The sequence below is a fragment of the Aspergillus multicolor genome, assembly GCF_047715735.1.
Source record: "Aspergillus multicolor strain CBS 133.54 unplaced genomic scaffold BDW74scaffold_19, whole genome shotgun sequence".
In the NCBI taxonomy this organism is placed as follows: Eukaryota; Fungi; Ascomycota; class Eurotiomycetes; order Eurotiales; family Aspergillaceae; genus Aspergillus; species Aspergillus multicolor.
The window spans coordinates 506,223-516,750 of record NW_027395970.1 but is presented as its reverse complement, the minus strand read 5'-3'; the positions used below and the strand labels follow the sequence as shown (position 1 = coordinate 516,750).

Genomic DNA, 10,528 nt, shown 5'->3' with positions numbered 1-10,528 from the left:
ACACATGTCATTATCAGTAAATCGGGGCAGTAATACATGCCCTGGATCAGAGACGAATTTCGAATGAGAACCTGTCATCGAACCAGGGTGAAAGGTTAAATGTCAAAAGACTGAGGTACGAAGGGAGACAGCGTCGATGAGAGCAGCCTCGTTAATACACTCCCTGGAAGTATATTCAAGCAGCCTGGCCTTGGTTGCGGGGCTTGGGGTTGGCGTTTCCGCCGCGGCCTCGAGGGGCAAAGCCTCCACGTCCCTCACGCTGAAAGCCACCCCGACCCTGGCTACCCGCACGATCGCCGCGGCCACGGCCAGCACCACCGCGACCAGGGCCGTAGTTCGCATTTCCACCGTAGACGTTTCCGCGAGGTCGGCGCTCCTCAACCTTGACCTGCTCGGTTCCGATCTGATGAGGGTTCGCAGCAACAGCGGCATTGTAGCCAGCACGGTCAGCGAATTCAATGAACGCACAGTTCTAGAAGTGTAGTTAGTAAATGTCGTTGTTGACAAGTAAGCTAAGGCAAGATTATCTAGATACCTTCTGACGGCTCACATCAAAGTGAGTGAGCTTGCCGAATCGCTCGAGCGTCTCTTTGAGTAAATCCGCATTAACCTTCTCAGTAACATTCTTGATGTAGCCAAGAACAGTCTGGTTGTCTCCCGCGCGAGCCTGCGACTTCTTATGATCGTGGCCAGCGGTTTGCCAGCCGGAGCCATCAGTAGAAGACGGCTGGCTGGGGACACTTTCAGCAGCAGGTGTAACGGCTGGAGCGGCAGCTGGAGCAGCGGCGGCAGGCTGGGGAGCGGTAGCAGCCGCAGGGGCGGGCTTCACTGGAGCAACGGGAATAGCAGGAACGACAGGCGCTGCGGCACCGACCTTGGAGGCGATGCTGGCCCAAGTCTTGGGTACCGCCTTGGCAGGAGGAGCTGCCTCTTTCGCAGGGGCCTCCTTCTCAACAGCGAGAGCGGGAGTTGGTTCGGGGCTTATTGACTTCTCTGGCTCGGCTTCAGTCACGGGCGCAGGTGCCTCTACAGGTGCCTCTGCGGGTTCGGGAGCAGCTTCGGGCTGCTCGGTTCCATTGGTCTGAGGAGCGGGTTCGGCAGCCGGGGCTTCCTGTTGCGCCTCCTCCGCGGTTTCAAGCTTCTCATCCACTTTAGCAACGGCCTCCTCGCTGTCCACCTTCGATTCTTCGGTTTCGGTAGAGGGTTCCGCCACAGTCTGTGCGGGGGTTTGAAGCTCCGGCTCCTCCGCAGCGTCACTAGAGACAGCGGCGTCCTCGGTGACCTCCTCATCGGCCAAATATCTGAAAACATCATTGAGAACATAGTAGCCATTAGGTTGCTCGGCCAAGACAAAGGTTTGCACAAATTTACGAGAGGGCTCCTGTTTGTTGGAGATCTCGCCAATGACCGAGATGAGGATGTTCTCGAAAGAGGCCTGGGCGTCAACGTTCAAAACACGGACTTTGCAGTCCTGGAAGTCAAGCTGTTTGATCTTATCTTGAATAGCCTGCAGGGTAGAAAGAACCATTAATTACCAACGCATGGTCCAAATGCAGGGCATATGGGCGTACCTTTTGGCCAACAGCAACCGGAACAGATTCAGCTTCGGTGCCGAATACAAGTTGAGATCTTCGAGAGTAGAAAAGGTGCAGCTTATCCGGGCTGCGGCTCATGTTCGTGTAGTATTGCTCAACAAAATACCAGCCAACCTCGTCTTTCGAGATTCCATTTTTCTGGTCATTAGATGGGGCATTGGAAGGAGTAGAAGACTGTGCCGGCTGAAAATTGGAAACACTGTTTACGGCGGTGTGTGCATGATTGTATGAGTCAGGGTAGGCAGGCTGTGTTTGATAGGTGCCGTTGATGGGAATCTGAGTGTCGGCCATTGTGTGGAGAACGTAACTTTTCGATGGTCAAGTTGCGAAGAAAGTCTAACGGGGCGGATGCGAGGGAAGCGGCAACGGAAAGACGCAATCAAAAAAAAAAGCCTCTATGTAATGCGAAGAGAGGACAATGGATCTAACAGCAGCTTGAGCTCTTCGCTGAACTGGTAGTGGCATGGATCAGTACATGTTGCGGCTAAGCACAGGTGGGCAAAACCAAGTAGGAAGGAACATCAAAGACCTCGGGCAACCCACAGTTTCAAGAAGTGAAAAATATTCTTGAGAAGAATGAAGCGATCTCGTGCAGAGAATGTCCGAGATCTAAACGAGGAGACGAATTGCGTCTGAAGAGGTGATGTGGAGGTTAATTGGTGGTGGGAACGGAGGAAATTCTTGTGCGATTAATTTGAATCAAGTCGGGGAAGGTCTTGGGAGGCAAACGGAGAAGACAGTGGTGGAAAGAGATCAAGGCTCGGTAAAGAGAAGACGACGTGTAAAAGGTTCTTTGACAAATTGCGCAGAGTTGGCAAGTATAATTGAGTATAGAGAAGAAAGGAAGCAGCTTCACAAGAGACTTGAACTGGTCAAATTGCAGAGAATGAGGTTCATTGAGGTGGTGACAGTGATGAGTGTTACAGTGAGTGGCACCTCACCGCCTTCTATATCAGTTTTCTGCCCATTGGCTATCAGATTACGTTGGCACGGGCTTCAAGCTTGGAATCAACGAACCACACTGAATTGAGCATACAGGTTGACTGGGATCCATAGACTTACTGGCAGTAGTAGTCCACATGTACCATTACGAAATGTCTGTCTTGATATAACAAAGATCTGAACTGCAGAGTGAATAGTAATTAGATGACCCAAGTGCTCCGCCATAATCAGATCGAAGATCATTATCATGAAGAGCAATAAAACTTGACAATTAGCTGAAAGAACGGGGGTATGAGACACATGAAAGCACAAATTTCTCGTCAGAGTCAGACATCAAATTCCGTCCAAAATATCCACCACAAGATAGAGCAGACAAAAGAAAAGCGTGGGGTCGAAGAAAGGCTAACGAAACATCGCAACTGCCAAGACAATAAAGAAAGAAGAGGTATCTCAAGATCCAAAGTCGAAAAGTCTCCGCGAAAGACGTCCAGGTTCATGAAGTGGCATCTTCGGCCTTTTCGTTCAGCGCAGGCTTCTCCCGCATGACAGCATCCTGGCCCGTCATCCTCCGTCCGAGCGCGCGCTCCACTTTGGCACCGAGTGCGAGCTTGCTGAGACTGTCCGTCTTCTCGGCGCTGGGAACAAAACGCTGCTTGTTCAGAGGCTTGTTTTCCAGGCGGTTCAATCCCTCTCGCAGGTTGTTGTACTCGGTGTGTCTAGGGTCGCCACTGGGGAGGCTCCCGGTGGTACGTTCTGAGGCAATCGAAGGGCTCCCGCTGACGGTAGAGAATCGTTTCGATGCGCGATTCTACAGTACCGTGTTAGACTGTGTTATGGCAGACGCCCGATAGTGCAAGTAGACTTACAGACTGAGTCATGATGGGTCGTTCGGAATCTAGAGAAGGTTGTCTCGCCATGCCTGTTGGTGCAACGTCCGGAGGGGAACCCAGAACTGGTGCTGGCGGTGCAGTCGCAGTTGCAGTCTATATACGCAGGGAAACGTTCAGCGACATGTAATTCCAAAAGAGCGATAACAGAGCAAGAGATGAAAAGGGAATAATGTGTAAGAGAAGCAAGAAAAGAAAGTTCGCTAGTTAGTAGAAACCGCGAAAAATAGGAGTCAAGCCGGAGATCTCCATAGCGCAGGCAATAAAGAGTGAAAAGGGAAAAGCGCGTCCGTACCTGTTCAAATGCCGTGGTTGAAGACCGAATGCAGCACAGGAGGTAGAGTCCGGGTTGGGAGAGCAGATACCGCGCAAATTGGAAAGAAGATAGAAGAGAGAGAAAAGGGGAAGGGAAAAGAGGAATATCAGATAGAGGCGTCGTCAAGCCAAGCGCGGGAGTGACATGCAGGTGAGGCACTGGGGATTCAGGAGACGAGGTGGGTCGGGGCCACAAGTGTATTTTGTGGCCGTTTAACTAAGCTTCCTTTGTCTGCAGCGGTTTAAATTTAAGGTGGACATCAGATATTTTGGTAATAAAATGCAGCAAGATCAAGACCCTGTTGAATAATCTTGCGAGATACATATACCCCTAGAGTACCAGGGGCAAGTGGGCATGGGCACTTGCATCATACCATCGTTCTCCCTGTTTCTCCAGCTCCCGATGAACGTCAGCGCCCGAGCTCGACCCATTACCTAAAGGCTAAGTTAGTGCAGTACGGAGACGGAGTAACTAGGTACGGAGTATTTAAGGTGCAGAAATAAGATCTACTACTACTAGTAGTAGTACTACGACCGCTTTGCTCCATGATCATTCTTCAGATCCGTCAGTTGCCACGTGTCGGAGGCAAATGAAAGGAGCTCCGTATGGTCCCGGACAAAGCCACGCGAGTTATCCCTGTTGCGCTGCGGCCGTATCTGGATGGAGAGAATCCTGCATTTTCCAAGTATTCATCATTGGTAAAATAACCAAGATAAGATTGCATCAGGCATATTCTCCATTCTTCAAAACCTCCAAGTCCATCCTGCAGGCTCAGATGCCATGTATGGAGCACTTTGCACACTAAATCTGGTGACACATGGGATTGCCGTTCTTACGGCTACGGACTTTCTGGCTTGGGGGATCATGTTTTGCTTGGCAACACTTTCGTGCTCTCGTTAATTCTTGCAATTGGGTTGAAATGCAATTAACAACATTGTCTTGCCTAAGGTTTCGCAGTCTCAGTCTCAACAAACTAGACCATCATTACAAGTTCGTCTGGTGGAAGCCCCGCTTTTCTCGGTCTGTCGGGCGTCAGTCCACCGTCCATTGGACTCTAGCTTACAAACTTACTGTACAGGAAGTCTACCCTCGATTCCGGATTGGTGTTGACTATTTATTGCTATCCCCTCGGAGCTCTCGTCTTGAGCTAAGGTTGGTATACAATGACATTGTATATGGCCTAGCCTGTCTGTACGGCTTGATGGTCGGAACAATTGAGGCGAACGCTAGCTTCACTGGAATGCTGTTGCATGTGGAAGGACCGGAGAAGATTCACCCCTATTTAGGACCCTCATTCGTCCAGACGGGGTACACAGTATTCCTGGCAGCAAGTGTACGGAGCACCTAGTGGGCATTAATCCTACCTTAGGTAGGCTTGGCTCATGCGGGGCCCCGCACTATGAATATATTATCCACCAAACAACTCATGCAAGGTCCATATACATTGACGTTGAACCCTCTAGCAGCATGTCTGGCATACCGCATATGTTTATTGACCAAGCCTCCTTCAACTCACCATGCGCTTCTCTAGCGTTCTGATTGCCTGTCTCGCTGCCTTAGGAGCAACATCTCAAGCCTGTGAAACTGACGAAGACTGCAGCCTCAATGGCCTCTGCCACCGCCAGTCAACATGGCCCAAGCTAGGCGAGAGAATCTGCCAGTGTGATCCCGGTTGGTTTGGCGAAGATTGCGGACGTCTTGACCTGAGGCCAGCGAACAAGGACAACGGCTACAACCACTCCGCTGACGCAGTCGATTCAATGCATCTCGGTCCGTACGGCAACTCCTCCTGGGGTGGCACTATTATACAAGACCCGCACGACCCGGCACTCTTTCACCTTATTGCCTCACAGTTTGCATCCGGGTGCGGACTAAGCGGGTGGAGGCCTTTCTCCTTCATCATGCGCGCAGAATCGCGAAATGGGCCGCAGGGGCCGTATCACTACGCCGACAGTATCAGCGAGCCTTTTCGGCATAACCCAGAGGTGATTTGGAGTCCTGCGGACGAAAGATACCTGTTATACAGCATCGGTGCAGACGACGGCGAGCAGCCACGTGAGAAATGCAGCAGTATCAGCTACAAGCAATGGCCGAACAACATCTCCGTCTCAACGGCTTCGGATATCCGGGGGCCATGGTCACCCTTCAAGCTGGTGTTGGCCTCGGCTGACCCTCACTCGACAAACCCCTCCCCCTGGCCACTGTGGACGCCGCGAAACCGTACAAGCAATATTGCCCTAGGCGTAGAGGACATTGCTATATTCCTCGCCGACAGCTACTATAGCGCATATGAGCTAGTGCACACGCAGAGCTGGAATACGAGCGAGTACAGCCCTACCTGGACGGAGGACAGCTTCTTATGGCGCGATAAGCGGGGTTATTGGCACGCACTTTTACATTGGATGATCGACCTCGTCGAACACGATGGGCAGAAGTGGCCCAGGGTCGGAGCTCATGTCTTCGCAAGGGAGCTCGCGGGACCGTGGCACTGGCATCTGCACGAGGCATTCAATTCAACAGTGACATACTCGGATGGGACTGTGCGGACGCTGAAGAGGCGAGAAAGGGCCAAGATCTTCTTTAGCAATGATGGCGAGATGACGCCATTATACCTGGTAAACGGGGTCCAGGAGATGGGTGAGGGATCAAGAAGCTCCACGTTTGTCCAGCCAATCGGCGAGGCATGGAGGGATTTTGAGAGGCGGTTGGGCTTCTAACTTAAATAATCTTCGTCGAATGGAGCAGAGCATAAAGAGGACAGGCCTCTGCGCTAAGCTAAGAAGGCCTATTGCCTGTTCAAGCCCAGCAGGAGACGCAAGTCTGCTTCTAGATCAAAGAGCTCGCTGCAGAGTACTATCGGTAGCATTGAGCCTCGGCAAGGCTCCCAACGCAAGACTCACTCGGACCCTGAAACTGAAGGCGTACCTTTTCAGCCGCCAAAGCCTCCGCATGCTCTTAATCGTGTTGCATTTGGAGTCAGCTACTGCTTCTGGCCTTACACGACACCGACCACAGTCACTGTCATAGTTGCACCACAAGGGCACGTTGGGCTCCGCTGGAGGTATGGCCAGCAGGGAAAACAAGATAAAAGGCAAGCCTATCTATAGACGGCCAAAACTCGCGAGAGCCATTGGAGCAAACTCTAGTGGTCGATCAAGGGTCAATTAACCTAGTTCTGGCTCTTGGCCTACGCAGAGTATAACCAGTTAGAAGCGGAGCCCGGACCCTAAGATCATCGAAGCCTGAAGAACAATAAGCTTACGTGCAGTAGTGAGCATGCAGGTCTCAGCCTTCGCAGGCTCAGCTGGCGCCGAGGCCACCAAGTCATCGGGATGCGTTATGCATGGCTTCTACTTTGTCAACCCTCCGTGAGTCCCAAGACAGCGCCATCCCCCCCACCTCTATGCCGCCATCAGCCAAGGCAAGCCTGGTACTGGTCTCTGTCGCAGTGTCACCGCATTGGGCCAGAATATCTATCTGACTGCCTTTGCATGAACCACCCCCCGGTGCTGCCAATCGGTCCCTGCGGCTCGTCTAAGGACACATGGACCCGGACGGAAGACATGTGTGCGAACGAGAAGTACGGGGAATAAACAAGAGGAGTAAAGCAGGAAACCCCACGGAAATGCAGGTGTGCCGCAAAGTCTACATAAATAGAAATGAAAGCCGCCAACGCCGACTGTCGCTCAGGAGCTCCCGCGCTGTGAGAGAAGGCTGTCTCGTTCCAAATGACTCGCCCCCGCCGTAACTGGACTGCCGAGGAAGATATGGTTCTTCGTGAAGAGGTCGAAAAAGGTGGGATGCTTGACTTGAGACAGTCAATTATAAGCTGGCTGGCTGTCATGCTAATGGCTATGCAGCGCAGGCCGCCAGCAACACCACCGTCAGCTGGAACGAAATTGCTTCTTCGCTGCCGGGCCGTACAAATAAGGATTGCCGCAAGAGGTTCTACGGGGCGATATCGACAAAAGTGAATAAGGGCCCTTGGACTGAAGACGAGGATGACCGGTTGCGAAATGCAGTCGACGAGTATGGGCCGAAGTGGACAGCTGTGGCGTCCGTTGTCGGTAGTAGACTACCAGACCAGTGTTCGAAGCGCTGGAGCCATGCCATAAGGTCCAGTGCCCTCGGCTTCTTTGTCCTGGCCGTCCTGCTGTATGTGTAGGCGCGCTAATGTGATATTTGTAGGCCAGAAATCGATCACTCGCCATGGGCCGTACAAGAGGTCTGCACTCTGATCACTGTCGATCATTTAAACGAAGCTAACTGTGAACAGGACAAACTATTGATCGAAAGCGTTCAGAAGTACGGCCACTCCTGGCAGCAGATTGTCTCGCTCTTCTTCCCCCGTCGAACCAGCCTCTCTGCTAAGAATAGATTTCATCTTCTCCAACGACGGTCGCAGAATTATTCCCGACGAGCAAGAGCCCCGAGTTCAATCGCTTCCGACCTCAACGCCAGCATCAGCGGTTACGAATCCGGGGACGGCAACGAGATGTCTTGGATGAAACCGCCAGATACTATTTCGGGCTGTATTGGGGAGAATCCTTTGAGTCCTTTGGATCCTTCGAATCCTTTGGCGATGGAAATGGACGAGCCTGAGGATCTACTGCCAGAAGCGGCCGCGGGGGAATCGTCCTCCAAGACCTCGGATCCTCCTTGGATGACCCCGTTTTCCCAGCCCGAGCTTTCCAGTGACATGATGGGCATGTTCGACTTTCCCTTTCTGAAGAACGGTACCGGCTTTCCACCAAATGACGTCGGCGTCATGTTGACTTCATCGGATGTGGATGACAACAGTGATCCTTTCAGCTTAATGCTCGCCAATAATCCCAAAGAGCCAAAACAAGAGCTGAACCCTGATGATCTTACCCCGTATCTGGGGCTCGACCAGTCGGCACCGTCCACGACCCTGCCCACGCCGCCCTCAGCCTTAAGCTCTGTGCGACAGCCCCAAGACCAACGTCGAGTAACCATCCATGCCGTATGCTCGTCAGATAATCTGGGCGCGATTTTCCAAGCAGTGACTAAGTTATCCGTCTCTGCCGTCTTCAAGACGGATGAGCAGGGGTCTTTTTAGACTGGCCAACAGCGATGCGCAGGATGGGGATGTGCTGCAGCTAATCTGCTCTATAAATATGAAATAATATACATATTTCCGCCGAAGGAAACTCATCGCATGCTAAAACATTTGCCATGTGAATACGAACTAATCTGCTCTGCGCCGGAGAAACAAGACCAAACACAGACCCAGCTGTCTGGACACGGTCGATGGCTGCACGTCCAGTAAGATTATACGACCGACACCAACAGCGTCCAATCGGCGAGGGCGGAACGCGAAGGGGATACTCTGCCTTCATTAGGCATCCCCTAGCCAACTCAGCGGCCAGCAGAGCAATTCAACGCGAGACTGGCGCGGCTGGCAGCGACAATAAGCTCCGCTCGAGTCTTTGGGTGCGCTGGCTGCGGCAGGAGTAACTTGGGCCTACAATGGCTTCAATAATTGGACTCGGAGACCGAGGTGACGCCAGATTTAGAACCAGGGTGGCAGGTAAGGCCCTTGAAGCCCAGAGACGAGGTCATAGGGTCTGAATCAGGGACAAACAGAGCAGTGCAGTGCAGTGCAGTGCAGGTGGGGGTTTGTACCTCGACGATAAAAGTATAAAGCGCCCGTTGTGCGCTTGACGAGAGGCTCCCAGCAGCGTAGACCCAAGTCCCAGCCCGCCAGCATGCGCGTTTCCAAGCTTCTGACCGGCCTGCTTTTCCTCGCCGTCTCTGCGACAGCGGCGGCGACTCCCACTCCGCCGCAGGAATCTAGTGCGGTCGCTGGAGGCCATCCTGGCCACTCTGACCCCCGGCCGCGGCCCCTGCCCCCCTGCAACTCGCAGTACAGACCCTGCAGATGCCCCCCCGGCTCGACCTTCAAGAACTTCACCAGCTTCGCCCTCATCGGCGCCCCCGCTGTTCACCTGCAGCTTGCCATGGGCGACTGTACGTAATTCGAGTTTCTGTCTTTCTTCGTCTCCCCTTTTCATATAGGGAGTTCCCCTTCAGCATCAGACGTTAACAAGCCTTCGCAGTCTTCGACCTCACCTTCCAGTCTCTCCATATAGATAGCACGACCGGCTCGAATCAGGTTGCCGGTGCTACGCGCAGCTTCAACTTCTCGGTTCCCGCCGGGTACTATCTGTTTACTGAGGAGGTTCGTCTTCGGCCCTCTAATCCTCCGCTGCTACACTCGACTGACAAACCTCCAGCTCACAAAGTGGGAAGCTTGGCCGGACGGATCGTTTGTTCAGGAGTACCGGCAGCATCCAGGTAAGGGGTATCTCATGAACTGACCAGCGGACAAACACTGATCATCACGCTAGATCCGCCCCTGGTCGAAGTCCCCGGCGGCGGAGGCGGCTTCTACGGCATGTGGCAGAGAATCATCGGGCAGCAGACGCTGCTACCAAACGAGACCGCCCTGGTGTGGAAGAACTGGCGCTGCGACATTGGGGAACCATTCCGTAAGCTGACTCTGTCCCGTTGTGTCAAGCGCACAAGCATGTGGAAAAGCACATGGCTGACAAGCATGCCATGCAGCGGCGGTGCTGTCGCACGAGAACGGGATGAATAAGGCGTCGTCGATGTTGCAGGACTTGGGGCTCCATACCGGGGTCGATATCAAGGCTTACACCACCATTTACGAGGTGAGGGATGACTAGGGGTGAGGAACGACTAGGGCTCGGGTGTATTATCCTGAGTTTGAAGAGCGGGGTTTATCTTATTGTCCATCAACTGGT

General features: G+C 52.9%; 5 protein-coding genes across 5 annotated transcripts; 3 read left to right on the top strand and 2 right to left on the bottom strand.

The window, feature by feature from the left end:
- Window positions 1–97: 97 nt before the first annotated feature.
- On the bottom strand, window positions 98–2,016 carry BDW74DRAFT_41063 (NTF2 and RRM domain protein). The gene is made up of 3 exons (XM_073732718.1): window positions 1,572–2,016; window positions 536–1,507; window positions 98–472 (listed from the first exon to the last, which is right to left on the bottom strand). Exons 1-3 carry the CDS (start codon window positions 1,884–1,886, stop codon window positions 176–178), a joined length of 1,584 nt encoding a protein of 527 aa, XP_073582248.1. The 5' UTR covers window positions 1,887–2,016; the 3' UTR covers window positions 98–175.
- A 1,014-nt stretch (window positions 2,017–3,030) lies between these two features.
- On the bottom strand, window positions 3,031–3,415 carry BDW74DRAFT_179936 (uncharacterized protein; the record flags this gene model as incomplete). The annotated part of the gene is made up of 2 exons (XM_073729589.1): window positions 3,031–3,345; window positions 3,404–3,415. 2 exons carry the CDS (start codon window positions 3,413–3,415, stop codon window positions 3,031–3,033), a joined length of 327 nt encoding a protein of 108 aa, XP_073582247.1.
- A 1,658-nt stretch (window positions 3,416–5,073) lies between these two features.
- Window positions 5,074–6,457, top strand: BDW74DRAFT_186137 (glycoside hydrolase family protein; the record flags this gene model as incomplete). The annotated part of the gene is made up of 1 exon (XM_073731195.1): window positions 5,074–6,457. Exon 1 carries the CDS (start codon window positions 5,258–5,260, stop codon window positions 6,455–6,457), a length of 1,200 nt encoding a protein of 399 aa, XP_073582246.1. The 5' UTR covers window positions 5,074–5,257.
- Window positions 6,458–7,468: 1,011 nt separating this feature from the next.
- Window positions 7,469–8,820, top strand: BDW74DRAFT_179934 (uncharacterized protein; the record flags this gene model as incomplete). Its single annotated transcript, XM_073729588.1, has 4 exons — window positions 7,469–7,535; window positions 7,601–7,895; window positions 7,929–7,965; window positions 8,017–8,820. The coding sequence occupies 4 exons, from the start codon at window positions 7,469–7,471 to the stop codon at window positions 8,818–8,820; spliced, it is 1,203 nt and encodes a 400-aa protein (XP_073582245.1).
- Window positions 8,821–9,344: 524 nt separating this feature from the next.
- On the top strand, window positions 9,345–10,515 carry BDW74DRAFT_41028 (uncharacterized protein). The gene is made up of 5 exons (XM_073732717.1): window positions 9,345–9,731; window positions 9,821–9,942; window positions 9,998–10,058; window positions 10,112–10,252; window positions 10,329–10,515. The coding sequence occupies exons 1-5, from the start codon at window positions 9,470–9,472 to the stop codon at window positions 10,448–10,450; spliced, it is 708 nt and encodes a 235-aa protein (XP_073582244.1). The 5' UTR covers window positions 9,345–9,469; the 3' UTR covers window positions 10,451–10,515.
- The last annotated feature ends 13 nt before the right edge of the window (window positions 10,516–10,528 follow it).

Excerpts from the sequence above, each read along its gene's own strand:
- BDW74DRAFT_41063 (XM_073732718.1), bottom strand. The coding sequence starts at position 1,886 with ATGGCCGACACTCAGATTCCCATCAACGGCACCTATCAAACACAGCCT. Across the intron at positions 1,508-1,571 it reads CGGTTGCTGTTGGCCAAAAG|GCTATTCAAGATAAGATCAA; the intron begins GTACGCCCATAT and ends TCTACCCTGCAG. Across the intron at positions 473-535 it reads TTGATGTGAGCCGTCAGAAG|AACTGTGCGTTCATTGAATT; the intron begins GTATCTAGATAA and ends CTACACTTCTAG.
- BDW74DRAFT_41028 (XM_073732717.1), top strand. The coding sequence starts at position 9,470 with ATGCGCGTTTCCAAGCTTCTGACCGGCCTGCTTTTCCTCGCCGTCTCT. Across the intron at positions 9,943-9,997 it reads ACTATCTGTTTACTGAGGAG|CTCACAAAGTGGGAAGCTTG; the intron begins GTTCGTCTTCGG and ends ACAAACCTCCAG. Across the intron at positions 10,253-10,328 it reads CGACATTGGGGAACCATTCC|CGGCGGTGCTGTCGCACGAG; the intron begins GTAAGCTGACTC and ends CATGCCATGCAG.